Source organism: Trematomus bernacchii, unplaced genomic scaffold (assembly GCF_902827165.1).
Source record: "Trematomus bernacchii unplaced genomic scaffold, fTreBer1.1, whole genome shotgun sequence".
NCBI classification, from domain to species: domain Eukaryota; kingdom Metazoa; phylum Chordata; class Actinopteri; order Perciformes; family Nototheniidae; genus Trematomus; species Trematomus bernacchii.
Window position 1 is genome coordinate 3495575 of NW_022987668.1, and position 26674 is coordinate 3522248.

At 40.2% G+C, this 26674-nt stretch overlaps 1 protein-coding gene across 2 annotated transcripts in view; it reads left to right on the plus strand.

Moving 5' to 3' along the window:
- Positions 1 to 16054, plus strand: part of cdh5 (cadherin 5) — a 48256-nt gene extending 32202 nt beyond the window's left edge. The window contains exons 12-15 of one of the 2 annotated variants that reach the window (XM_034135933.1): positions 3752 to 3882; positions 5204 to 5318; positions 12436 to 12568; positions 14386 to 14776. In XM_034135933.1, coding sequence (XP_033991824.1) covers positions 3752 to 3882; positions 5204 to 5318; positions 12436 to 12568; positions 14386 to 14776 — 770 coding nt within the window. Of the gene's footprint in view, positions 1 to 3751; positions 3883 to 5203; positions 5319 to 12435; positions 12569 to 14385 lie in introns of both variants that reach the window. The other variant, XM_034135934.1, reaches the window with a different exon arrangement.
- Positions 16055 to 26674: the final 10620 nt, after the last annotated feature.

The window sequence follows — 26674 nt, forward strand, 5'->3', positions numbered from 1 at the left end:
ATTATGTTAGATCGTTGTGGTATGTTTGCAGTTTTGTACGAACAGACGTAGTTAAAGGTGGGGTAGGTAAGTTTGAGAAACCGTCTCGAGATACACTTTTTGTTATATTCCATGGAATGCTCTTAACATCCCGATAGCAATGAATATCTGAAGTGACAAAAAATCCATAAAAAAATCTGTGGAAGCCGTAATACTGTAAAAAGCACGACCAATCATGACCAAACACGACCAATCAGTTATTTTAGCCGGCCCGGCTAAAATAACTGGATGGCCTACCTGCCTGTCAGCCTTCCATCTGTGCACAAACTTATCTCGTGCCCTCATTGGTCATGTGCGCGTTCGTGTGTGTTGGAGGAGGGGCTCTGTAAGGAAGTGGCAGATTTTCTCCGGTCGTGTATTTTCAAATTCTAGCGATCTCGAGCCGGTTTCTCAAACTTACGTACCCTACCTTTAAGTAGTTGTCTGGGATTGGTGTTAAACTACTACTACTATTCTGAATGACTATGATGTTGTGATTATAGTCCTATTTAGAAATGATTTGCCACTTTCTGGATTTTCCAATACATTTGCATGAATAGGATTTAATTTGTGGGCTTAAAACACTTAAAATAGTGGAACTGTATTCAGGCAGATCATTCGACCCATTCATCCAAAATCCAGAGCTCCAGTTTAAGAAAGTAGTTTGTTTATTTAGTTAAAACAACAAAACTGAATCCTTAAAAGCCCCTTTTACTATAGTGATAATTAGAAGGCGTGTGGCGAAGTGGCGCAGTGGGTTAGTGCGTTGGTGTTCCGATCAGGGGGGCACAGGTTCAAACCCCACTGCAGTCAGCATGTCCTTGTGTCCCTGAAGACACTTCACCCCAAATTGTTCCTGTGGGGATTGCCCACAGTATTGAGTATGTAAGTCGCTTTGGATAAAAGCGTCTAACAAGTGACATGTAATGAAATGTAATAATCACTTTGATGCTTTTTCCAACGGTGGAATCAGAGGTAATAATGTTGAAATGTTGAGCCAAGTTTTATACTCCTTCCTCAAGACCAATTTACTCTCCATTGTCTCTAAATGTCCGCAACATCCACACGTTTCTTATTTATACGTTCTCTTAAATCAGAGCTATATTGTGCGTTTCTTTCTGAGAGTTTAACGCAGTGAGTCTAGGTATGCCTGAGTGTTTGCGAGGGTCTTTTCCTGCCATTGTGTTTCTGAAATTCCTCCGGCGGTGGGATATTGTGGAGAAAGGCTCTCTCCATCGTCTCAGCAGGAAACCCCTCTCTTCCGGGGATTTGAGTGATGGCTGTATTGTTGCTCAGGTCTGCACAGCGGCAACTCTCTGTTCAGCTCAACAGCTAGGGTTGTTCTGTGCAGTCTTTCTGTGCGTGTTCCTACCAATATAAAGCAAAATGTGTAATTCTCTGCTTGTAACATGCATACAGTCTTTGAGAAATAAACCTCCATCTTCACGGGAAACCACTTGGTAACGTTGGTGGATATATCATATACGTTTTGTATAATAGTCAACGAGGATACAAGATAAAGATAAGACGGACTTTATTGATTCCAATTTGGGAAATGTTTGCGATGTAGCAGCATATCAAAGATCGATTCAATTTGAACAATATCTTAATTTCTGTGTTAATTGTTTTTAATACCCACTTTTCATACAGTATGTCTGGAAGCCCAGGATAGATTACAGGGTATATGCAGGAATCCTGAAGTCAAATGTAATACCTTTTAAGACTTTTTTAAGACCCTTTTCACACATTTTAAGACCTCATTGCCACTTCTAATTTTAACCGGTTACATTGACGACACACTTTACCTCACATTGACTATATACAGTATTGATTGTCCTTCCTCCTTATCTTCCAACCATTTGGACGCAGACTTGCATTTCCCCATAACGATGTTGTTTAAAGGGGACCTATCATGCAAAATGCACTTTTGTACGTCTTTTCTACATGAATATGTGTCCCCGGTGTTCCAGGGAACTCACCAAGTGTCAGAAAACACAACTCTCTATTTTCCTCCATACCCCAAATCTCTAAAAAAGGGGCTGCAACGGATCTGATAAAAACTGATCCAGATTTGAACACTGTCCTGACGTCAGGACGGTGGCGCTACGGCTATTGGGCCAACTCCACCAATCAGGAGGAGACAGCCACGGCCATTGCCGTTCGAAAGCGCTGGAGACGCTGTAGTACATATGCCAGGCCTGTAGATGGTGCTGTTCTCACAGAATCTGCCCTTGCTAAAACAGAGCTATAAATTGTCAAATTGAGCAAAATGAGGCATGGCTAAAATGCATGATCTGTTTGGTATTTTGAAAAAAAAAAAGTATAAATATGCCTTATATAGGTATGGTCCTACACTACACATTCAAATATAGCATGATAGGTCCACTTTAACAACCAGCGTAAACGGACCTTCACGCGCTATCAAGCAGTGAGCGTGCGATGTCCTGTTCAGATGACGTCAAATCCAACGGGATGCCATAAAAAAACTACACAGAATCACACTACACACCTACGCAATGATTACATTCAGGCAGACTGTAGAATACAACCTCTTTGGACAATTTATATACTTATTGAAAACTAGCTACAAAATGTAATACCTTGGAAAATGCTGTTTAATACTTTTTAATAGCCTTAATTTTCGCTAAATTGATTTATCAACTTTTAATACTTTTTAAGACCCCGCGGACACCCTGGATAAACATACAATTAAACACTGTTTTCAGAGGACTTTTATTACCATGAATGACTCTTTATTTGAAGAGTGTATCATTCATTTTTGACGAATTGTTTGATTGTTAGTTTCGTGTTTGGCTTGATGAGTGTTTACATCCTGACTTCCAGCTTAAGCAAACTTCATGTCTTCCTGTATTGACTTGTATACCCACATTTGACCAAAATGCATTTAAATGAGGACATATTTTCTATATTGTCATAATATTCCCACCTTTCAAAGAGATAAGGGTATGCTGATGCATGTATTTTAGAAGCGTTGACGCCAGGAAGAATAGCCAATATAGTGCCAATGGGAATGCTGATGGAAAAATAAGGAGAAAAGTTTGGGGTGAAACAAATAAATTGGTTTCCTGAGTAAAAAATAGTGTTTTGGGCCCACAAATACACCCTGACCTACAACAGAGGCACATTTTATCTCTCTGTATGCTTTCTGGTTCACAAATATATGGAATACAATTTTCTGTTATTATGTTAAATACTGGAATAAGTATAGTAGGTTTAGCCATGAACAGCCAGTCTCTTTCGGTGCCTCTTGGACCACATTTGATCCTCAATGCATTAACAATGGGGACATATTTTCTATATTGTAATGCCCTTCTTCTCTGCAAAGGAGATAACAACATGCTGATGCAAGTTACAAAATGTTTGGCCTCATTTATGCCACGATTTCAGATTTTTAAGGTACTGCCATTATCTATAATCCTAAATGTCTCCAATCCTAAATGCACCAAAGTGACAGATAATCACAAATGATCTGTCAGCCTTAGTTATGCAACAACTCTCCTCTTGTTCTTATATCTTGTTTTATCCACGGAACAGACGCTCGCTGTATAAATAGACTTTAAAAGACAGCGGGTGAACATTAAATCCGCTTTAGTTGAGACAAAGTGATGAGTCAGACAAATTAGACATGGATTCCTGCCGAAGAGGAAAGGTACATCGAAGGTGTTGTCATGTATAACGCTCACCGTGGTTATTTTTATGCTTCTTTCTTCAGACAGCACAGCAGACATCATGGTGAAAGAGGGGCCGTTCAACCTGGACGACCCCAAGGATTACAGCCTGGATGTGAGGATCAGTGACGGAGGAAGCCCCCTGCAGATCAGCATCACCAAACTGGCAATAAAGGTCTCAGAGATTCAGAGATTCAAAGGCATCTCATTCGATTTTCAATGCATGTGCTGACGTGTGAAAGCGCTTTGAGACCATTTGCCTTTTTCCAGCAATCTCTTATTTTGTCACAATGTCTTCTTAAGATGTGCACACACTGCTTGAATAAATGCATTTGAACAGAGATGGAAAAAGTACACACATCCTTTACTCAAGTAGAAGTATAGATACTCGTGTTTAAAAATACTCTGGTAAAAGTAGAAGTACTGACTAAACTTCTTTACTCAAGTCAAAGTAAAGAGGGCTTTGAAATGTACTTCAGTAAAAAGTACCCATAACTAGCAGCTGTTTTAAAGAGTACCTGACCTCCCTTTATATTAATAGAACAATAATGTCATTGTTAGCTAATGAATGTTTCCATGCTGAACAACGGCAACATGACAACGTTTTCATTGGTCCCTCTTCTTTAGAGAAGACCAGGAAATGATGGATACACGGATCGTGTTCAAATCAATAGGCACGCAATGACTCTAAATAATAATGATCACGCCACCAAACACACATTCAAACTAAAGGAACCAGCCTGTTTGGAAAATGAGAGAAGTAGAAAGTTCAGGTATTTGGGTTCAACATGTAAGAAGTAGAAAGTACAGGTATTTGTGTTCAAAGTGTAAGAAGTAGAAAGTACAGGTATTTGTGTTCAAAATGTAAGAAGTAGAAAGTACAGGTATTTGGGTTCAACATGTAAGAAGTAGAAAGTACAGGTATTTGAGTTCAACATGTAAGAAGTAGAAAGTACAGGTATTTGTGTTCAAAGTGTAAGAAGTAGAAAGTACAGGTATTTGTGTTCAAAATGTAAGAAGTAGAAAGTACAGGTATTTGGGTTCAACATGTAAGAAGTAGAAAGTACAGGTATTTGTGTTCAAAATGTAAGAAGTAGAAAGTACAGGTATTTGTGTTCAACATGTAAGAAGTAGAAAGTACAGGTATTTGTGTTCAACATGTAAGAAGTAGAAAGTACAGGTATTTGTGTTCAAAATGTAAGAAGTAGAAAGTACAGGTATTTCTGTTCAACATGTAAGAAGTAGAAAGTACAGGTATTTGTGTTCAAAATGTAAGAAGTAGAAAGTACAGGTATTTCTGTTCAACATGTAAGAAGTAGAAAGTACAGGTATTTGTGTTCAACATGTAAGAAGTAAAAGTAAAAAGTCGTCAGAAAAATAAGTAGTGAGTAAAGTACTGATACCAGAAAATGTACACTAACGAAGTATTTGTACTCCACTACTTCCCACCTCTGCATTTGAATATTGTACTGACTGAGTGATTGTTTCCTGTGTAGTCGTGTCGCTGTGACGCCAGGAGGATCCCTACGCAGTGCAAAGCCGGTGCTCGCAGGATGGGAGTCAGTGTTCATGCCCTGATAGCCATTCTGCTCTGCATACTCACCATACTGGGTACGTTTCTCTATATTTCTTGCTTTCCTTTCGTATTTGTTTGATGAAAACACTCATTGCTCAACACTACTCAGAGATGATCTTTAAAAGAGTACATATTAAGTTCATTTTGAGGTTTATATTTGTATGAGGTCCATGCTTTAATGTTCAAAAAGCTCTTTATTTTTCTCATACTGCCTGTGCTGCAGCACCTCTTTTCACCCTCTGTCTGAAACCAGAGCCCAGTCTGCTCTGATTGGTTAGCTGGCCGGCTCTGTTGTGATACAGACCCTTAGCCTATCATGTACAATGTGTTGGAGCGCTAGCCAATAGGAGCGCGAGTGTTACATAGTGGGAAACAAAGGAGTTTTTACAGTCCTTGTTTCCAGTGTTTCTTTTTCTATGAGTGATCCTTAATTTCTCCACATTATACAACAACATGGGGGGAGTGTATGGGAGAGAACACAGGAATTTGAGTCCTTGCAGACCATTTACATGTACACAAATATATATAAACACACTACAGTAAAGGGAAAACCTCAGAAAGAAATAGGGGTTTTCATCATGAGGGAGATAACCCCTTCTTCCTGCTATATTTCTTACTTTCTTTTACAATTGAATGAACATCTGATGCATTCAAACCCTTGACAAATGAGCTCACACATTTGAAGTTAAGCGTATCGCTGCCAGGGAAAGCTCTCTGTTCTTTGCTATCCTCCAGAGTTGTGATGTCTTGTGGTTCATAAACGCCTGCAGGTGAACTCGCCACATCTCCCCCAGGTTTGCTCTCTTCCATTGTTGCTATGCAATTTTTTTGGCTTTAATCCTTTTCTACGAACGCTCAGTTTCTATTTTTATCTGAAGCATCTTCTCCAAAAACTTCTCAGAGGACGCTTTCGCCATATTCCCAGCTGCTGCTCTATCATTACGGACTCTCTATAAAGGCTTTCACTTTAAAAGGGAACTTTGAAAATTGTAGTCTGTTCACAGGTGTTGAAAAAAAAGCTTTTTGTGACTCCAGAGGGAGGTTTCATAAAAAGAGACTTGAGGCATTTTAGTGGCAACTAGCATAACGCAGCAAATCTACAAATGACCTGTCCAAGGTTGAGTTGCATTTTGGGTAATTTAGGAGCAAGCATAATTGCGTATGAAAGATTTTCGATGTAACAAACTAAAGCCTGAGGGCGGAAGGTATCCTAGGGCAGGCATCAACTCTTGCACTAATAGTAAAATCTGCACTGATGCAACCTGTTACCTCGAGGAAATGTGTATCTTTGAATACTCACTCCTGCTTTGATTTAGGATAGTTTAAATGTGTTGCAATAAGAAGTTAAGAGAGCAAAGAAGAAATTCACCAAGCTGCCGCCAATTCATCTTTAAGACCCAACAGATCATCATTCAAAAACTTGGGGGAATACACCGTTTTATACTGATATACACCTGAACATCAGCAGGAGAGGACTCTTTAAAGTAGAGACACTACATACTGATATACACCTGAACATCAGCAGGAGAGGACTCTTTAAAGTAGAGACACTACATACTGATATACACCTGAACATCAGCAGGAGAGGACTCTTTAAAGTAGAGACACTACATACTGATATACACCTGAACATCAGCAGGAGAGGACTCTTTAAAGTAGAGACACTACATACTGATATACACCTGAACATCAGCAGGAGAGGACTCTTTAAAGTAGAGACACTACATACTGATATACACCTGAACATCAGCAGGAGAGGACTCTTTAAAGTAGAGACACTACATACTGATATACACCTGAACATCAGCAGGAGAGGACTCTTTAAAGTAGAGACACTACATACTGATATACACCTGAACATCAGCAGGAGAGGACTCTTTAAAGTTAACAAATCTAAGTCAGAATAAAACAAAAAGTGCAAAAAGAGAGAAAGATTATAAGTTATGGGTTTTTTGAACACTAGTAAATGTGTATTTGTGAAATGTTCATATTTGAATTAGTAACAGAGAGCAGAGAAGACAAATTCTTCGAGAAATTGTTCATAAATGGAGTTCTTGGTTGGTAATAGTTGGTGCACGAATACATTTTAAACCCTAGGAGACTTTTCTCATGAAGATGGCATCAATGATGGATGCTAAACTGAGTGTCTGGGGCACAGATGTACTTTCCCTTGCTCCCTGATAAATAAGATTTGTGTTTTGTGCGGAGCTTTTCACCCCCTCCATGTGTTGTTGGTTTTTATGAATAATGCAGCGACGGATGTGGAAATAATGCCTGCGGTCTTCAGCTCAATATTCTCTTTGATACCTTCGCCCCCTGTTCCTCTTTTCTGGGGGAAAAGAGACACTTGTCATGTTGGATGAGAGGCACGTCAGAGATAGTTGGCCAAACAAGAGGGATCTGGGATGAGGAAGAAAGGCAAATAACTTTAAAGATATAAGAAGGACGGAGGCAGAGTGACAGATTGGAAAAAAATACGTATATCTAGACTTAGATATGCGAGGTGGAAAAGGGTGAAAAAGGCAGACAGGGAATGAGTGACGGAGCGAGACAGAAAGAGGTTGAAGAAGAGGGGAATTGTGGGAAAAGCAGCAGAAGAATAGGAGTGGTAATGAGGAGAGTTTATCAGCTCTTTAGGTGCCGTCTGCTTATCAAACAGCGCCAAACACTCAACCTATTAACTATTAATACACTCCTTCACTATCGCGCCTTTTCCCCTCCTTCATCTCTCTCTTCCTCTCTCCCTCTGGGTCTCTCCCTCTCTCTTTATCAAACACCCCCCCCCACCCAAACGCAGGCCAGATTAACTATTTAATGAAACTTGTCATTATCTGCCAGGACCCAAAGCAATTTACCCCGCTACCCATTCACATTTCTTTCTCACAAGATGTCGGGTTTGACACACGAGAAAAAAGACAATTTCTCAGCCTCTAAGTCTGATATCTCCAGAGCTTATTAAACTGCAGAGCATGTGTTGTAAAAGATTAATCTGTTGGTTTCCCAGGCAAACTTAAATTAGTCCCGCTCACCCTCGACTAAAAGGCATGGCTAATGCTGCCGTCCGCAGAGAGAGAAAGTGGTTCATATCGGGACCGAGCTCCAGGCCTAATCTAATGTCAAACGTACCCTTCTTCTCCTCCTCATCATCGCTCCTCATTCCCTCCCAAAGTCTCCTTATTTGTTTCCTTTCATTCTTCTGTCTTCCTTTCTCCTGCTTCCTTGTCCTCATTCCCTCCTCTCTATGGGCACTGAAATTCAGAGAGTAAGCAAGAAGAGGCAAAACTTTTCTCTGTCTGTTTTACTCCAATTTCTTATCGTCTTAAAGTTAGAATAGAATAGAATCGTTTAATGTCATTATGTACAATGAGATCAATAAATGCTTCTCCCTTTCAAGGGTGCCATCAAAACAAAAAACATCACAACATAAGACAACAAATACACGCAGCATACATACTTAGGAATAAGGAATAAAGTGCAGTAATTTCCAGGAGTATAAAAATAAAATCTATAATGTAATAAATAATAACAGTAGGTATGTATTTATAATAATAATAATAATGATATATATGTATATATGTACAGAGTCACATTTATTTCACATGCAGGATGATTAAGAGGTATGACTTTCAGGTGTTAAGAGCAATGATGGCTCTTGGGAAAAAACTGTCTTTGAGTCTGTTTGTTTTGGATGTGATACACCTGGAGCGCCTGCAGGTTGAACAGGTGAACGCCGGGGTGTGAACTGTCCTTAACAAAGTGTTTGGTTCTTCTGAGGCAGCGGGAGGTGTAAATGTCCATCAGGGAGGGGAGAGGGCAGCCGATGATCCTCTGTGCTGCTTTTACAACTCTCTGGAGCCTCATCCTGTCGGCCTCAGTGCAGCTGGCGCACCACGCTGTGATGCAGTATGTTAATAGGCTCTCGATGGTAGAGCGGTAGAAGGTCACCGGCAGCTTAGTGGCCAAGTTGTTCTTCCTGAGCACCCTCAGGAAGTGCAGACGCTGCTGGGCCTTTTTGATGACAGCTGTGGTGTTGTCCTTCCAGGAAAGGTTGTTGGTGATGAGGACGCCGAGGAACTTGAAGGTGTGGACCCTCTCCACACACTCGCCGTTAATGTAGAGGGGAGCGAGGTCGGTAGTATTCCTCCTGAAGTCTACGATGATCTCTTTGGTTTTTGTGGGGTTCAGTGCCAGGTTGTTCACTGAACACCACGCTGAGAGCTTCAAGTTAAGACTAAATAAATGCAACAAATGCAAAGATACTGTTAAAACCACGTCTTTATATAACGTGTACAATCTAGTACTCAAAGTGTTTTGTGTTCCTTGACCTTTGCTTTCTTTTTAACATGTACAACTTTCTTTATTTGAGAACGATTGCTGGGCGTATAATGGCAAGGATTTGCACGTTATGTGACGAATCAGATCATAAAACTAAATTCCCAAACGTCAGTCTGTTGTTTAAGGGTTAGCTTCTGACTTTCTAATTATAATTATTTTAAACCTGTTTAACTTTGACATCTTCTTCCCACATATACTGCTCACATGCACCGAGAGTTTTAAACTATCCTCATTCAACAGACCTTTACAAAATCACTTTTGCAAAACAGAAACTGCTTCTCAGATTTGACCCTGTTTTGTTTTAGGGTTTTGGTTTTAGATTAAGGAACAAACTGACTTGATTGGGGTTTAAGAAAGGTCACATTTTGGGTTGATTGTGCGAGGGGAACAGGAGGTGAGCAGTTCAGATCTCTGTTGACCCGTCAGAGTTTCTTCCTCTGCAGACTTCTTGTCTACTTCCATTTTTGCTAATGACGGAAGAGAGGCAAACAATTCCTGCAGCTGACTCTTATCCTCACATTCTTCCTCTTTTTACTTTTGCAATTCCTTATTTCTTTATCACTCCTTCCCTTTCCTTTCTTTCTCATCTTTTTGAACTCATTTCCACTTTTATTTACTGACTGTCTCTTCCTGTTTGTTATGCTCACCTCTCTTTCTCTTTCCCTCTGTCTCTGGTTGAGTAGATTCATCTAAAGTTTTCATGCTCCAGGCGAACGCCTCAAACACCTTCAACCATCCACTGCTAATTTCCCCTCGCTTCGTTCTCCCTCTGTTTTCTACTTTCAGTCCCTCGTTAGCGCTCCACTTTCCTCTCTTTGTGTCTTGCCCCCATTCTTTTTGCTGTTAAGGTTTGCCTGGCCTAATTCATACTGTAGAAGTGTTGATTTCTTCAATTTGCACCAATAGCTATGAATGTCTTAAACATGCATCACTGGGTTTTTACACACCTACATACAAATGATTCACAATTTGTGTTAAAGGTCACCTATTATGCAAAATCCACTTTTCCATGTCTTTTAACATGTGTCCCCTCTTTTTCATGTCTCTTCTTCATCAACATGTGTCCCCTCTTCTTCATGTCTCTTCTACATCAACATGTGTCCCCTCTTCTTCATGTCTCTTCTACATCAACATGTGTCCCCTCTTCTTCATGTCTCTTCTTCATCAACATGTGTCCCCTCTTCTTCATGTCTCTTCTACATCAACATGTGTCCCCTCTTCTTCATGTCTCTTCTTCATCAACATGTGTCCCCTCTTCTTCATGTCTCTTCTACATCAACATGTGTCCCCTCTTCTTCATGTCTCTTCTACATCAACATGTGTCCCCTCTTCTTCATGTCTCTTCTTCATCAACATGTGTCCCCTCTTCTTCATGTCTCTTCTACATCAACATGTGTCCCCTCTTCTTCATGTCTCTTCTACATCAACATGTGTCCCCTCTTCTTCATGTCTCTTCTACATCAACATGTGTCCCCTCTTCTTCATGTCTCTTCTACATCAACATGTGTCCCCTCTTCTTCATGTCTCTCTTCATCAACATGTGTCCCCTCTTCTTCATGTCTCTTCTACATCAACATGTGTCCCCTCTTCTTACTCAACTGTCCCTCTTCATGTCTCTTCTACATCAACATGTGTCCCCTCTTCTTCATGTCTCTTCTACATCAACATGTGTCCCCTCTTCTTCATGTCTCTTCTACATCAACATGTGTCCCCTCTGTGGAAAGAGATTCTGAAAGTTTCAGGAACAAAGATTCTCTCTCTTTTTGATTCATTTATATAAAAACCTGTCTGAAAATGAGCTGATCAGATTTTGGCCACTTTATGATGTCATAATGATTTTTTGGCTTGTGTAACCATTAGCCAATCAGCAACCAAGGTAACCCCCCCCTCCCCCCCCCCCCTTATCACCTGAATCTCCTCCTAGAGCACCATTGAGTTCTTTGTAACCAAATCTCTCTCAGAGGGGCGTGGGGAGGGGCTCCTTATTTTCATCTAAAGTAACAGACAGAGAATCAGCACTTTGGAAACAGGGCTGAAACAGAGGGGATTATGGGATCCTACAATGATCTGTTTGGTGTTTCAGCCAATCAGAGACAGGTTCTGTATATATCTGAGACCTATAATATATTGATGAAAAACAGTATCATAGGGGACCTTTAACCCTCCTGTTGTCTTCGGGTCAAATCTGACCGATTTACTACTTTCATCAATCATAACTTTTTTGTTTTACATTCGATTGCATTAAGGCTTTATGATATCCTTCACAGTAGACATTTGAACATATACAATTGCTGATCACCACTTCCATTGAATTCTGGATGATTTAGTCAACTTTGTAACACCCATGGTGTTCCCGGTCCGCCATAAAGAAAAGGAATTAGTAACCATCCGGATCAAATAAAACACACACACACACACACACACACACACACACACACACACACACACACACACACACACACACACACACACACACACACACACACACACACACACACACACACACACACACACACACACACTCTCTAGATGTGTTCCCCCCCTTATGTGCCCAATCCCCCCATGTGAATCACACCTGGCACACGCAATACATGTTCAGTGTCTATTCTTTGTATATTTACTGCAGTTTTTCATGTATACCAGTAGTCTGATACAATATGTACAGTTTGAAAGGGTGTTCAATGATTAATGTTTTTTGTGTTAATGTAATAGCAGTTCAAACAGGACCGGTCAAATTTGACCGCGAACACCAAAGTAAGGGGGGGGAAACGAAGACAATAGGAGGGTTAAATAAACAAAATGTCTGCTGTTTTCCAGTCATAGTGATCCTGTTTGTGATGAGGAAGCGTTACCAGAAGGACTCTCTGGCCAGTATGAAGAACAGCGGGGAGATTCACGAGCAGCTCGTCACGTACGATGAAGAGGGAGGAGGAGAGATGGACACTAATGGGTAAGTCGATACAAAAAAATATATAAGAAAAAACACTTTTTATTATTGTTGTGTAATTATTATAAGAAATATATATAGAAATAAAACAAAAGTGATTTCTTTCTACATTAAATTTGATATTTCACGCATCTTTTTAGTTTTTATATTGATATTTTGCTTATATGATTATATAATTGATTTGAAATTATTATTATTATATTAGAATTATTGTATTATTATTTATTGTTATATTATTTTATTTTTCATATTATTATCATTATTATTACTATTGTTATTATAATTGTATTATTATGAATTGTATGGTTATCATTATTGTAATTATAGGTTTTTAAATACTTCTTTATATTAATGTTCTTATTTGATTTAGCGCTATTATTTATATCTTGCACAAACTCATACCCTATATATTAACCCTCTCTGATATGCAATATTTATATCATTTTGCTTAATCTGTCAATTTGATGACCCAGTTTGCGAAAAAGAAATGATTAAAGTTTAATCTCATCTGAATCTAATCCTATCCATATTTAAACAGTACTAAAACCACATAATCCCTACACACCATCATAATAACGCCAGCATACTGTTTGTGACTACCCGATCCGCATCCTTACCCGATCCGCATCCCTACCCGATCTGCATCCCTACCCGATCCGCATCCTTACCCGATCCGCATCCCTACCCGATCCACATTGCGCATGTGCGAAATGGTCCGCCATATTGGACAACTCCATACGGCAACCCAAATAGGACACTTGACACAGTGGTGTTTGGCAAAGCAGAAAAAGAAAAAACTGAGAGAGATGAGTTATTGTTATTACAACGTGACTTCACTATTATTGAACAACTCCTGGTCCTTTTATTGGGTTCAGTACATTGTCAGAATAAGTGAGAAATGGATTTAGCTTCTATAGACAGCTATCATACTGAAGAAATATTGACTGTGAATGTATGCAAAAATGTATGGCATTAATAATGTATATCTAATTACATTAACTGTGAATGTCTTTCATTTTATTTCAAATTAAATAGAATTACATAAAAGATTTTCTCGGGCATCCGTTTAAGTTTAAAACTTCTCCATTACTCACTTCATGCTACTAGTCCGGCAGCGTTGACACGAAACACTCAAAAAAACACATAAAAACGCGCGGAATGACCGGGATCGGGTTGCTATGTCTTTTATAATCCAATCCACTTTATTTCTATAGCACATTTTAAAAACAGAGGGTTTGCCAAAGTGCTTCACAACGACCATAACATTATAACAAAATATAATATTACAAGAATAGATAAAAGGCACACATAAGAACAGATACAAGGCACATAAAGGCTATGAACAGACACAAAAGCATACAAATAGGTATAGCTCGAAAGCGAGGGAAAAGAGGTGGGTCTTTAGGCGGGACTTAAAAGTTTGAAGAGTGGGGGACAATTTGACATGGGGGGCAGGTCGTTCCAGAGCCTGGGGGCTACCGCTGAGAAGGCTCGGTCTCCCCTGGTCTTTTTCTTAGTTTTTTACAAGAGATTCGCCTAGCCATTTTCACCCAACAAAATGATCATTTGCCCCATAGGAATGAATGGGAAATCCATTCGAACAGAGCTAAAAAACACCCCACTTTGACCCCATACAGATTCCGCATACTTTAACGTAGAACCAAAATTACAAGTTTAAACGGTTCTCGAGACTATGGACTTTATTAGACTAATTGGATATTTTTTTATGGCTAGTACGGTTCTCACGTAGTCGCAGGCTGCTACGTTTTGTGAACATTTCACTGTTTCTAGTTCTGATTCTGATTCCTTTTTCTTTTCAGCTACGATGTCTCGATCCTCTCTTCCGCCTGTCACGATGGTTCCCTGCTCCGCCACCCGGACCACCAGCACCCCTCCCTCTACGCCATGGTGCAGAAGGCCCCCCCCCACCACCACCTCGCTCCACCCACAGCGTGTAAGGGCGACATGGCGGTGATGATCGAGGTGAAGAAAGACGAGGCGGATCACGACAGGGACGGCTTTCCGTACGACACGCTGCACGTCTACGGATACGAGGGTCCCGAGTCTTTAGCCGAAAGCCTGAGCTCTTTGGGAACTTCCTCCACCGGATCCAACCTGGATTACGACTTCCTGAACGACTGGGGTCCGAGGTTCAGGACCCTCGCCGAGCTGTACGGCGTGGACGGACCTGAATACTACCATCAATACTAGATAGAGACCTTCTAGTGGATCAGAATATGCCAAAATGCACACACGAAACGCATCAAAAAACAGCCATAAATGCACACAGAGTGGTGCAGGGATGACATATTTTTTACATAAGTTAACATCGCAAGGGAGCTCCATCTACTAAGAGCAATCAGATTTTTTTATTCGATTTGGAAATATAAACCCATTCACGTTGTGTTCAGCAGGATATCGCCACATTTTGACACCACTTTTAAGATTTTTAAAGCGTAAATGCAATCTCCAGAGGTAAAAAGCTAACAAGAAGCTAACAAAAAGCTAACGTACGCTAGCTACAGCACGGTCAAATTACTTCACGTCAACACTAACTAAACGCTAAGCTAAAGGTGGCTAATATTCAGTTTAGTAGTCTTATTTAGACCTAATTTCTGGCTTCTAACCAAAAACCAGTAAAACAAAACCATTGACTTCGAGATGAGGGAACAGGAAGTGGTAAAATGCTGACTCATTCCCTGGTTTAAGGACTCATTCCTGCACCACTCTATAGCCAAAAGCATGCAAGGAACACACACTCACACACGAATAGAAGCAGGCTTTGACGCTGTCCGAGAGCTTCAATCTCTTTTTGTTTTTGGAGATCTCTTTCTTCTTCTTCTTCTTTTTTGAGTTTGACATTTGCCTCCTCCTTCAAAGAGATCACACGCCATGAGAGAAAGTGAGAAGTAACTGCTTCACACGTGTGCAGGAGGATTGATTGATGGTGACAGCGTGAGATTTACACCCTGAGGAGGATGATGTTTTTTTTATTCCGTCACGGTGTTGTGAAGTTTCTACACCATAACCCTTTTATTTCACCTGAGAAGACCTGCGAGTCCATTCGGATGAAGCTCCACAGCGAGTTAACGTTGGATAATTGACGGGTTAATCAGGTCACTGCTGGCCGGAGATTTATTTCTCAGTTATACCAATTATTTTTTGTCATTTCGCATTTAATTAATGTCTTAGTTCCTTTGTGCATAACCATTTTGCATTCCATTTTTGACTGGATTGCAGGTTAATGTTTGGGTCTGTTTTTAAATTAGTTCCTTCTATGCACCTTTATCTATCTACATATACCAATGATGCATATTTCTATCTACATTTGGAGAACTTAAAATGGACACATGACTTATTTTTACCAAAAAACTCTACATTAAAACCACGCAGTCTTCAATTAACCCTCCTGTTGTGTTCGGGTCAAATCTGACCGATTTACTACTTTCATCAATCATAACTTTTTTGTTTTACATTCGATTGCATTAAGGCTTTATGATATCCTTCACAGTAGACATTTGAACATATACAATTGCTGATCGACACTTCCATTGAACTTTGGATGATTTAGTCAACTTTGTAACACCCATGGTGTTCCCGGTCAAAAATGACCGCCATAAAGAAAAGGAATTAGTAACCATCCGGATCAGATAAAACACACAAACACCCACACACACACACACACACACACACACACACACACACACACACACACACACACACACACACACACACTTATGTGCCCATCCCCCCCATGTGAATCACACCTGGCACTCACAAACACACACACACAGAACAATTTGATACATGTCCCGCTCTTATGTGCCCATCCCCCCACATGGATCACACCTGGCACACGCAATACATGTTCAGTGTCTATTCTTTGTATATTTACTGCAGTTTTTCATGTATACCAGTAGTCTGATACAATATTTACAGTTTGAAAGGGTGTTAAATGAAATTTGGTGATGATTAATGGTTTTTGTGTTAATGTAATAGCAGTTAAAACAGGACCGGTCAAATTTGACCCCGAACACCAAAGTAAGGGGAGAACACGAAGACAATAGGAGGGTTAAACATTACTCTATATATTAACCCTTGTGCATCCCTTTAAAAAAAATGTTAATCTCATGTCAATAGAGGACAAAAATATCTCAAAAACTGCAGAAAAATATCATATATTTATAATATTTTCCACATTTACTGAGTTAAACATTTTAACCATGTTCATTCCTGATTATGGGCTATTGATTTCCATTCAAATTCACAATTTTAAGACTTTTGTTTGTTTTAATATTAAAGTAGTTTTTCAAGATCATGAAACCAGAAATATGTCACATGGGGTAAATGTAGGTCAATACACATAAGCACACATCACATATTGACATTTGACTCAATGGAAGTTTAAAATATATCCCTTTTCATCATATTGGGGATGCAAAATGATGCGTTTCAAATCAGCTCCTTGTTGGTGTTGCCATAATATACCCGTCTTCTCTTTGGTGTTGACGGCCTGTAATCTCTTCAATCTTTGATATCTGACAAAAGGGCCATAAACACGGTGAGAACGAGTTGATTTTACTTTTGATCTGATTTGACTTGTAAATACGAACCGCCTGAGGGGTTTATTGTTGGAGGTGAAATGTTTCCACAAGAGTTTTAAAACTCAAAGAGGTTTCGAGTGTTTGATCACAGCAAGGGGGCCGGTTGTGTGTTTGTGCTTTTTTCTGATAAAGAAACCAAATCTTCATGGAGAGTTATCAGTCTGTGATGTCCAGTGGGTTATTTGTGATATTCCCTCTTCCCACTACATTTCCCTTAAAGCAATATCGCAGCATTCTTGACATTAAGGTGTGACGAGTTGTAAGAAAAAGTCAAGATAAGCACAACAGAAAGTTCCTGAATTGGACCGCTGTTCCCATTTTCTAAAGTAGAAACCTTATGACTGATTATAATAGGAATTTTCTAAGTAATTTAGGTTATTTTCCCAGTCAATCTAAGAGGAGGAAACCATCAGAAAGCCAGACTGAGAGGAAATGGCTCCACTGCTGCTGCTCTGACAGAATTACAGCGTGTTCCCGGGGTTTTATTTGACAGAACCTATCATCACGGTTTATTGTTCAGATGAAATCCCAACTCTCTGAGGCCTACTGGAACAAAAGTCATTCGGAAAAGCTCCGGAAACACGGATTGTCAGGAGCTTCTGAGGTGGCTTCAATAGCTTTAACCTCTCATCCTTTTTGGCTACTGTCCGGACAAAAACTCTACAAAAAACATGCCAATCTTTAGAGGATTTTAGCACTTTTTATAGAAAACCGCTGATTATCATTCAACAACTATTATGTCTTTACTGGAGCTCGTCCAATCTAACAATAAGACACACTTATAAGGGCTTAGTGATTCATCAAAAAAACCTTTATTAAGTTATTATTAGGCTAGTTTCTACACTTTTACAGCAGCAACGTGGTATAAACTATACAGCTATCCATGAAAGACACTCCTTGGAGCTGTACTTATCCTTTAATGCATTTAGTTGTTGTAAAATGTAAACAAATCTTTCAATGAGATCAAATGGAAAAAAAGTTCCAAATTATAATTCAAAAGCTGGAAGCAAGAAAATGTCGGGCAATTATGTCCGAAAAGCAATGCAGACACTGAATTAATTAACAAAATAGTTTTAAATGATATGTTTTTAATCACTTATTGATTGATTATTGGTTTGAGCTTTATCGTGGCTTTTCCCTTACATTACATCTTAAGGTTCTCAGTTACAATTGAACGCTTGTTTTCCAAGGCAAGGCAGTAGCAGAACAATACCAAGGGACATTTTGACTGAATTCATCATTTATAAAAGGTCATAAAGCAAAAAGGTCACTTGTTGTTAGTGCTTACACCTTTAAATCACTGTAAAATAGCACCTATTTAAATTAAAACAGTCCAGTTGTCTATTTAAATTCATCATTCTTCAAAAGACACAACCATGTATCCTCAAGACAGTTACATTTAATTGCAGTTTAGAGAATAACGTTTATTTATTCTCCCGTTTACTCTTGTTTTGTTTGGACTTGAACTTGTTTTCTTTTAAAACTCCGGCCTCCTTGGACGGCCATTTGACGGACACAATAGCTGGAAGCCCTTTAAAATGTTTTCCTGTGGGGGTTTTCATATAAATACTTAAGAGCAGCGAGTTCCTCCAGCTCACTCTCAGTCTGTCTCTCTCACTGTTTGCCTCCCCCATTATCTTTCCCTCTCTAATCAGCTGAAACCAAACAGTGGGACTTGACTTCCTGTCCATCTGGAGTTAAGCCCCGCCCCTTCCTGTCCGTGTTATCTCTCCAACACATTGTGCTCACTTCCTGTTTAGCGCAGCCTGGGAAACAACCTTAGTTAGAGAGGAAAAAGGGGGTTAAGAAATCCAGAAAGAAAAGATGGAGATGGAGAGAACAATGTGCTGAGAAGTAATGAGATCTCCAGATGAGCAGAAACACTTCAGAGTGTGTGTGATGAAACACCGACACACACACACTTAGATGGTGTCAACATCCTGGCATCTTTATGAGTTAAGACAACAATAGAGATTACCCACATTCATAACACTTTACTAGTTCCATTTGGAAGAAAAACTAAAAAAACTTGCCTCTGGTTATGCCTTTTTTGTGATTGTTCAGGGACGTGGGAAGTCAGTCAGAGTTGGGGGTGCGGGGGGGTGCTAGTAGCATCTCGCAGCGGAGAAACTGTGGCGCGCTGGGGCGGGGGGGTGCTAGTAGCGTCTCGCAGCGGAGAAACTATGGGGCGGGGGGGTGCTAGTAGCGTCTCGCAGCGGAGAAACTGTGGCGTGCTTACACTGTAGGTGCGCCGCGCTGGGGGGTGCGGGTACTAGTGGAGCCTCGCAGATGGGGGTGCTGCAGCCCCCTCAGCACCCCCCCTTCCCGCGTCCATGTCATTGTTATACTTTAAAAAGTTTAAATTTGAAGTGTTTTGAAAAAAGAAATCAAAGACCCCTTGGAGAGTCTAAAGATATTTCCAATTTCCAATCAAACATGTTTTTTTATAAGCCTCGTTTTACATTAATTTAAACATTTTCTGGCGGCTATCTTTGTTTGTGTCGAAGAAAAGAGACTCCCCTTGTGAATCTTCACTGTACACTGGAGGAAATGTTATTTTGTTCTGTCATTTTCTTGTATTATTGTTGCATTTCTATGTGTAATCATCTTATTTTCAGCCTTTATTTGAGCGTATGTGAACAAAAATGATGTGTGTTTTCGAAATCATCAACTCCATTATCCAATTTATATCCAATTTCCTAACAGCAATAAGTGTTGCATGTACTTAGGGTGAGAAAATCCGACGCATTTTTAGATACGGACGGGAAAAAAACGTCGCCAATTATGGCCAGCAGTGTTTTCCACTTTTACTACTTTTCAAAACTCATAACTAAATACATTAAGGCATCTAAAAAATACAATATTTATCATTACAGTGCTACAAACGGTCGGACAGGATGCCGCATGGGATTCATTTAAAGTGTTCTTCTTATTTTGTAAAATAAGACTTCCTTATTCCATATAACATTTAAAATACATTGATGTCAGACTGCCATACACATTTATAGTTGGATTTGATTGCAAAACATCACTGCATTCATGAGGATCTGCTGAATCCACCATGTAACAGTGATTTAATTGTTTAAAATCCTAAAAAAGTGCCATTTGTATTTCAAATGTCTGGACAGCAGTGGTTCTGTGAGAGTGTCTGCATCAAAAATAATAAACTTTGGGTGTAGAGAGTGAAACTAAAACGCTCAGGTTGGGACCCATGCACAAAAAAATGAACATTTTTCACCTTAAAGGTCCCATGTCATGACCATTTCTACTGATCATAATTCCATTGTTGAGGTCTACTAGAATAGATTTACAGTGTTCAATGTTCCAAACTCACATTGGTTTCTCATACAGCATCTCTGTATAGTATGTGTATTCACTCTCTGTCCTAAACGGCTTGTTGGAGCTCCTGCCCCCCCCCCTTCCCTATGAGCCCAGTGGCCGTCTGCGAGACAGCGAGACACCGCGGAACCCAGCCCGAACACACACACACACCCGCAGCCTGGCTGGGAGTTTGTGTGTGTGCTCACACACCGACTCACTGCCGCGCCGCGTCCCGCCGTCTTAGGGAGGAGAAATCGGCGGAGCTGCAGCTGAGAAAAGATTGAACGGTGTGTGTGTGAGGAAGTCCGTGGATTGGTCCATTTTGACCAATCCACGGAGGGGTCGTCATTACGTCACTTGGTTCCCGGAAGAAAAAAATGGAAAAAGAGAAATGTCCAACGAGGCGTTCTGGAGCAGCATAGACAGGTCTTTTCTGTGTTAGAGTTTTACTCGCTACAGGGTGTACTTTGAGGGTTTGTGACTCTGCAGACCGTTTACATGCAGAAAAACCTTCATAACACACAAGGGGACGGGTAATAACCAGAGAAGCATGACATGGGACCTTTAATGTCACAAAACAAACACCTAATATCAATATACTTGCTTCAACAAACCTTTAAGTGATGTATCTCTAATTTAATCTGTGTATCCCATGTGTTAAAGAGGGAGTTAAGTGTATATAGAAAAAAGAAATGTGCCTAAAAGTGATTTTGTATCCGGCCTCACCTTCTTTATTTTTAGTGACTGTATTTAGAAAACTTGACACAATCTGTTTTAATTGCTGTGAAAAGTTTCTAAAAATGAAAATGTGTGTGGCTGTGTGTGTGATTTTCTGTCTGTGTGTCCACTGTGTGTGTGTGTGTGTGTGTGTGTGTGTGTGTGGTGTGTGTGTGTGTGTGTGTGTGGTGTGTGTGTGTGTGTGTGTGTGTGTGTGTGTGTGGTGTGTGTTGTGTGTGTGTGTGTGTGTGTGTGTGTGTGTGTGTGTGTGTGTGTGTGTGTGTGATTGTACATACACTCAAATTGGTGTGAAGCCAAGAAAAGAAAAGAGGAACCACATAGGAATAAGATGTTGTGTAAATACAGTAAGAAGTCTTCAAGGGAGCAACATGTGCCTTTGTGCTTTAAAAAAAAGACTGTACTTCATTTTTTTGATGGCAACACAATGTTTTTATATTTTGTTTTTATGGTGTATAGCAACTACTTTTTATTACCTGACATTTTTGTAAGTGTAGAATAAAAAATAAACACTCAAATATGATTTGTGTTGTCTTGTGTTTGTTGTTTCCAAGATACTTAAGCAAAGATGTTTGATTATATTATATATATATATATATATATATATTAGTAACCAGATATCAGTATGTAGTGTCTCTACTTTAAAGAGTCCTCTCCTGCTGATGTTCAGGTGTATATCAGTATGTAGTGTCTCTACTTTAAAGAGTCCTCTCCTGCTGATGTTCAGGTGTATATCAGTATGTAGTGTCTCTACTTTAAAGAGTCCTCTCCTGCTGATGTTCAGGTGTATATCAGTATGTAGTGTCTCTACTTTAAAGAGTCCTCTCCTGCTGATGTTAAGGTGTATATCAGTATGTAGTGTCTCTACTTTAAAGAGTCCTCTCCTGCTGATGTTCAGGTGTATGTCAGTATGTAGTGTCTCTACTTTAAAGAGTCCTCTCCTGCTGATGTTAAGGTGTATATCAGTATGTAGTGTCTCTACTTTAAAGAGTCCTCTCCTGCTGATGTTCAGGTGTATATCAGTATGTAGTGTCTCTACTTTAAAGAGTCCTCTCCTGCTGATGTTCAGGTGTATATCAGTATGTAGTGTCTCTACTTTAAAGAGTCCTCTCCTGCTGATGTTAAGGTGTATATCAGTATGTAGTGTCTCTACATGTCTCCATGCTTTAATGTTCAAAAAGCTCTTTATTTTTCTCATACTGCCTGTCAGGGCTGGACTGGGACAGCAAATCGGCCCTGGCATTTAGACCCAGACCGGCCCAAATCCATAAAACAAACGAATAGTAGCGGTTCCTGACAAGAAGAATAACTCAGTATAATTTTTTAAAAAAACGCTATTATTATCCTTTTTACGTACCAGGGGCAAACAAAACTAATACATACCACAAGTATGTGTAACTATCAATCATTAGAAATTAGACCTTCAAACCCTCTCACAAAGAGAACAGTGACCGAGCACTAATAGGGGGGTCTGGGGGGGTATGCCCCCCCCAGAAGGACAGTCTCAGGACAGAGGATGTCGTACCTGTACACACTGTGAAGCCCTCTGAGACAAATTGTAATTTGTGATATTGGGCTATATAAATAAAATGTGATTGATTGATTGACGCACGCAAGGGGCTATAGTGCAAGTCTTAGGCGGCTGGTTTCTCAGAACCTCACAGAGCACACAGAACTGAAGGAACACAGGTTTAACCAAAAATACTATCCACTGTCTTTATTTTTTTTCCTGAGAATAGGTTTGAAAGAGACAGATTTCAATTTACAAAGAGAGTTGAAGCAACATTTGACAGAAATCCCACATAAATTACAAAAGTACACAACTAGCAAGATATATATACTGTATATATATACTGTACACACAAAGTAACTTATATACTAGACTGAAATAACTAAAATGAATGCTTGTTGTGGAGAGGGGCACTATGTCCAGCGTCCATTCCTCGGGGTAGGAGTTAGTGTGTGTGTGTGTGTGTGTGTGTGTGTGTGTGTGTGTGTGTGTGTGTGTGTGTGTGTGTGTGTGTGTGTGTGTGTGTGTGTGTATGTGTATGTGTGTGTGTGTGTGTGTGTGTGTGTGTGTGTGTGTGTGTGTGTGTGTGTGTGTGTGTGTGTGTGTGTGAGTGTAGTTGGGGGGCTTTGGGAGAGTCAAAAAGGATGCAGGTGACCTCGTTGGTCCCTGATAGAGGTCCATACAAATAGGCATTGACATAACAATACCACACAGTTAATGGTCAAAACTACATGTGTGCCTCAATCTTTTTATCTATTTCTATATTATTCATTCTATATATTGTCAATCAAAACTACCACAAAAAGCTGACTATAAACATTTTTTTCAGGTCCCAAAAGACCACTGTTGCCCTTATAACCACATAAGTAAATAAACTAAACAAGCTGCCAGCTGACAGTAATTGTTCATGAATGGTGGTTAACAAAATAATGACATTCTTCAATGAGACAACGTATCAGAGTCCCATTAAGCTATATTTTAACTTGCCAGGGAAAACCTAAAAAAGCCAGCTTACTAGCTTGTAGGCTAACGAATGTTTCTCTTATAATATTTGTCTTATTAGTGCTTCATCAAGGGGATATTAATGGGTTCCAGAAGTACAGAGTATCATAACCTTAATAATAATCTTTTCCTAATTTTCTTAGCTTCTGCTTACCGCGAGTTCTCCTCCCTCTCCCCACTCGCGCTGATCTCTTTCCCTCTCATCATCTTCCTCACCACCAATATCGGCCACGGGTGCTGAAGATGGACCTGCACCTGTACTAAACATGTCGGTTATTTTGACACAAGCGGCAGCATCAGCACGAAGGGCCTGCTTTTTTCTTGCCCGCAATTTTTCTGCTCCCCCTTTTCGCTTGGCCTTCGTCTTCGCCTTCGCTTTCTCCATTTCTAACTCGAACTTTTTTCTCGAAAAAAAAGGCAGTTTGGCAACGGCCGGCTCACCTCCTGGGGGCGTGATTTAATGATGCACACCGAGCGGCCCAAAGGGGGAGGTGATTAAAGATTTGATTGGGCCGGCCCAGTGTCAATGACTAAAATCATTTAAACAGAGGGCCAATCTACCCGTCTTATGGGCCGGGACTTCAGAAAAAAAAAAAAAATGACGTGTCGGCCCAAAAGGCACGTCGGCCCACCGGGAAAATGCCCGGTATGCCAGATGGCCAGTCCAGCCCTGCTGCCTGTGCTGCAGCACCTCTTTTCACCCTCTGTCTGAAACCAGAGCCCAGTCTGCTCTGATTGGTTAGCTGGCCGGCTCTGCTGTGATTGGTCAACCGCTTAGAGATGTCCCGCCCCTTAGCCTATCACGTACAATGTGTTGGAGCGCAAGCTAATAGAAGTGCGAGTAATACCATGTTCCAGAAACTATTTCTAAGGCATAAGTCGACCTTATTTAAAACAAAAACACATTCAGGAAACCCTTGACTTCCAGACGAGGGAGTGGTTGAATACTGACTCATTTCCAGGATTAAGGACTCATTCCTGCAGCATGGGCGGTTTAGAGATTGGAAAATATGGGTATTTAAATCCTGTTTCCTCTCAAGTTCCTCTTTTTTCCACGTCCTCCATGTTCTCCCAACTCCCTGATCAACTTCAGTTTGATGCCTTATAAAAACAGTGATGCACTTAAGGGTCTGACAGTGTGATATTGCACTGAAGTGGGTAATAAAGAAGGCTAGACAAATAATCTCCAGCTGTGGCAGACTGCAATGAGACAGGAAGCTCAGGCTTGAATTTGTTCGATGTTTACAATAGTAAGTGAGAGACAGAAATGTAAAATGACCGTACCTTAAACTGCCAACTCATCACAACGTCACATCTACACAAAGCATGTAAATCAGATAATGATCCATGGCCTGCTTTTGAAAGACTTACTATAACATGTATATATAATAATGACGACTGCGTGTCCCTTTTCAGAGACAAAAATGGAGGTAGAGTGTTATTCATCTGCTTCAGAGTCGATTTTCTTGTTTGGCAGATACACAAATTTGCTGTTTTTGATGGAAGTTGATATTTCTGACACATTTAAATGTATGTATGCAGTCTTACATGAGAACAAAACAAAGCCTGAAGCTGTGTGGACACCTGGTGCTATATCTACTATGAGCTCAGTAAGTCAAAGTGTGTGTGTGTGTGTGTGTGTGTGTGTGTGTGTGTGTGTGTGTGTGTGTGTGTGTGTGTGTGTGTGTGTGTGTGTGTGTGTGTGTGTGTGTGTGTGTGGACCCAAACTAAGACACTTTCCCCCTTTCTCTTTGTCCCCTGCGGTCATGTGTCTTCACGTCTCATATGGATGTGATCACATGTTTTGGAGCTCTGACCCCTCACTCCTCCGGCCTCTACAATAATAAAACTTCTCTAAACCTGCGGTGAATTTACACTTGGATTGAAAAAGACAAAAACAGAGGAAGTCCTGCGACTCACGTCTGATCACATGTCAAAGATCAAGATCAGAGCTTTTCCTCACAGCGCCTTAAAAATGTGTAACGTTTGACATGTTGGATCATTTTACACATGGAAACAGAGCTGATGTTCAACACATGGAGTCATATATTTAAAGGGATAATGGTGATCAGTGATTCACTCAAGTACTGTACTTAAAGGTGGGGTAGGTAAGTTTGAGAAACCGGCTTGAGATACACTTGTTATATTCCATGGAATGCTCTTAACATCCCGATAGCAATGAATATCTGAAGTGCTTTGACAAAAAATCCATAAAAAAATGTCATCTGTGGAAGCCGTAGTACTGTAAAAAGCACGACCAATCATCTGAGCCGGCCCGGCTAAAATAACTGGATGGCCTACCTGCCTGTCAGCCTTCCATCTGTACACAAACTTATCTCGTGCCCTCATTGGTCATGTGCGCGTTCGTGTGTTGGAGGAGGGGCTCTGTCAGGAAGTGGCAGATTTTCTCCGGTTGTGTATTTTCAAATTCTACTCACTCGAGCTGGTTTCTCCAAAATGACCTACCCCACCTTTAAATAAAATGTTGAGGTATTGTACTTTACTTGAGAATTTCAATATTTTGCTGCTTCTATCCCACTCCAATTCCAACAGGTAAATGGTGTACTTTTCCTCCACTACATGTATTTAATCCCTTTAGTTACTTCACAGATGTGGATGAATGATGTGAAATATAATCAAGTGTTCAATCAGACTGTAGTTCCACCTGGAGTAAATCCACAAGCTACCCTGCAGTATACAAAGTCATTCAAACTAGCTGCACCTTTACCAGCTTTGAGAACACTTTCATGATCAATCATTATAAAACATATCATATATATTATTCTGAAATGGATCAATCTGCACAACGACTACTTTTACTGTCGCTACTTTCACTATATTTTGATGAGAATACTTTTCTACTTTTACTTGAGGAACATTTTGAATGCAGGACTTTTACTGTAACAGAGTATTCCTACACTCTGGTACTTCTACTTT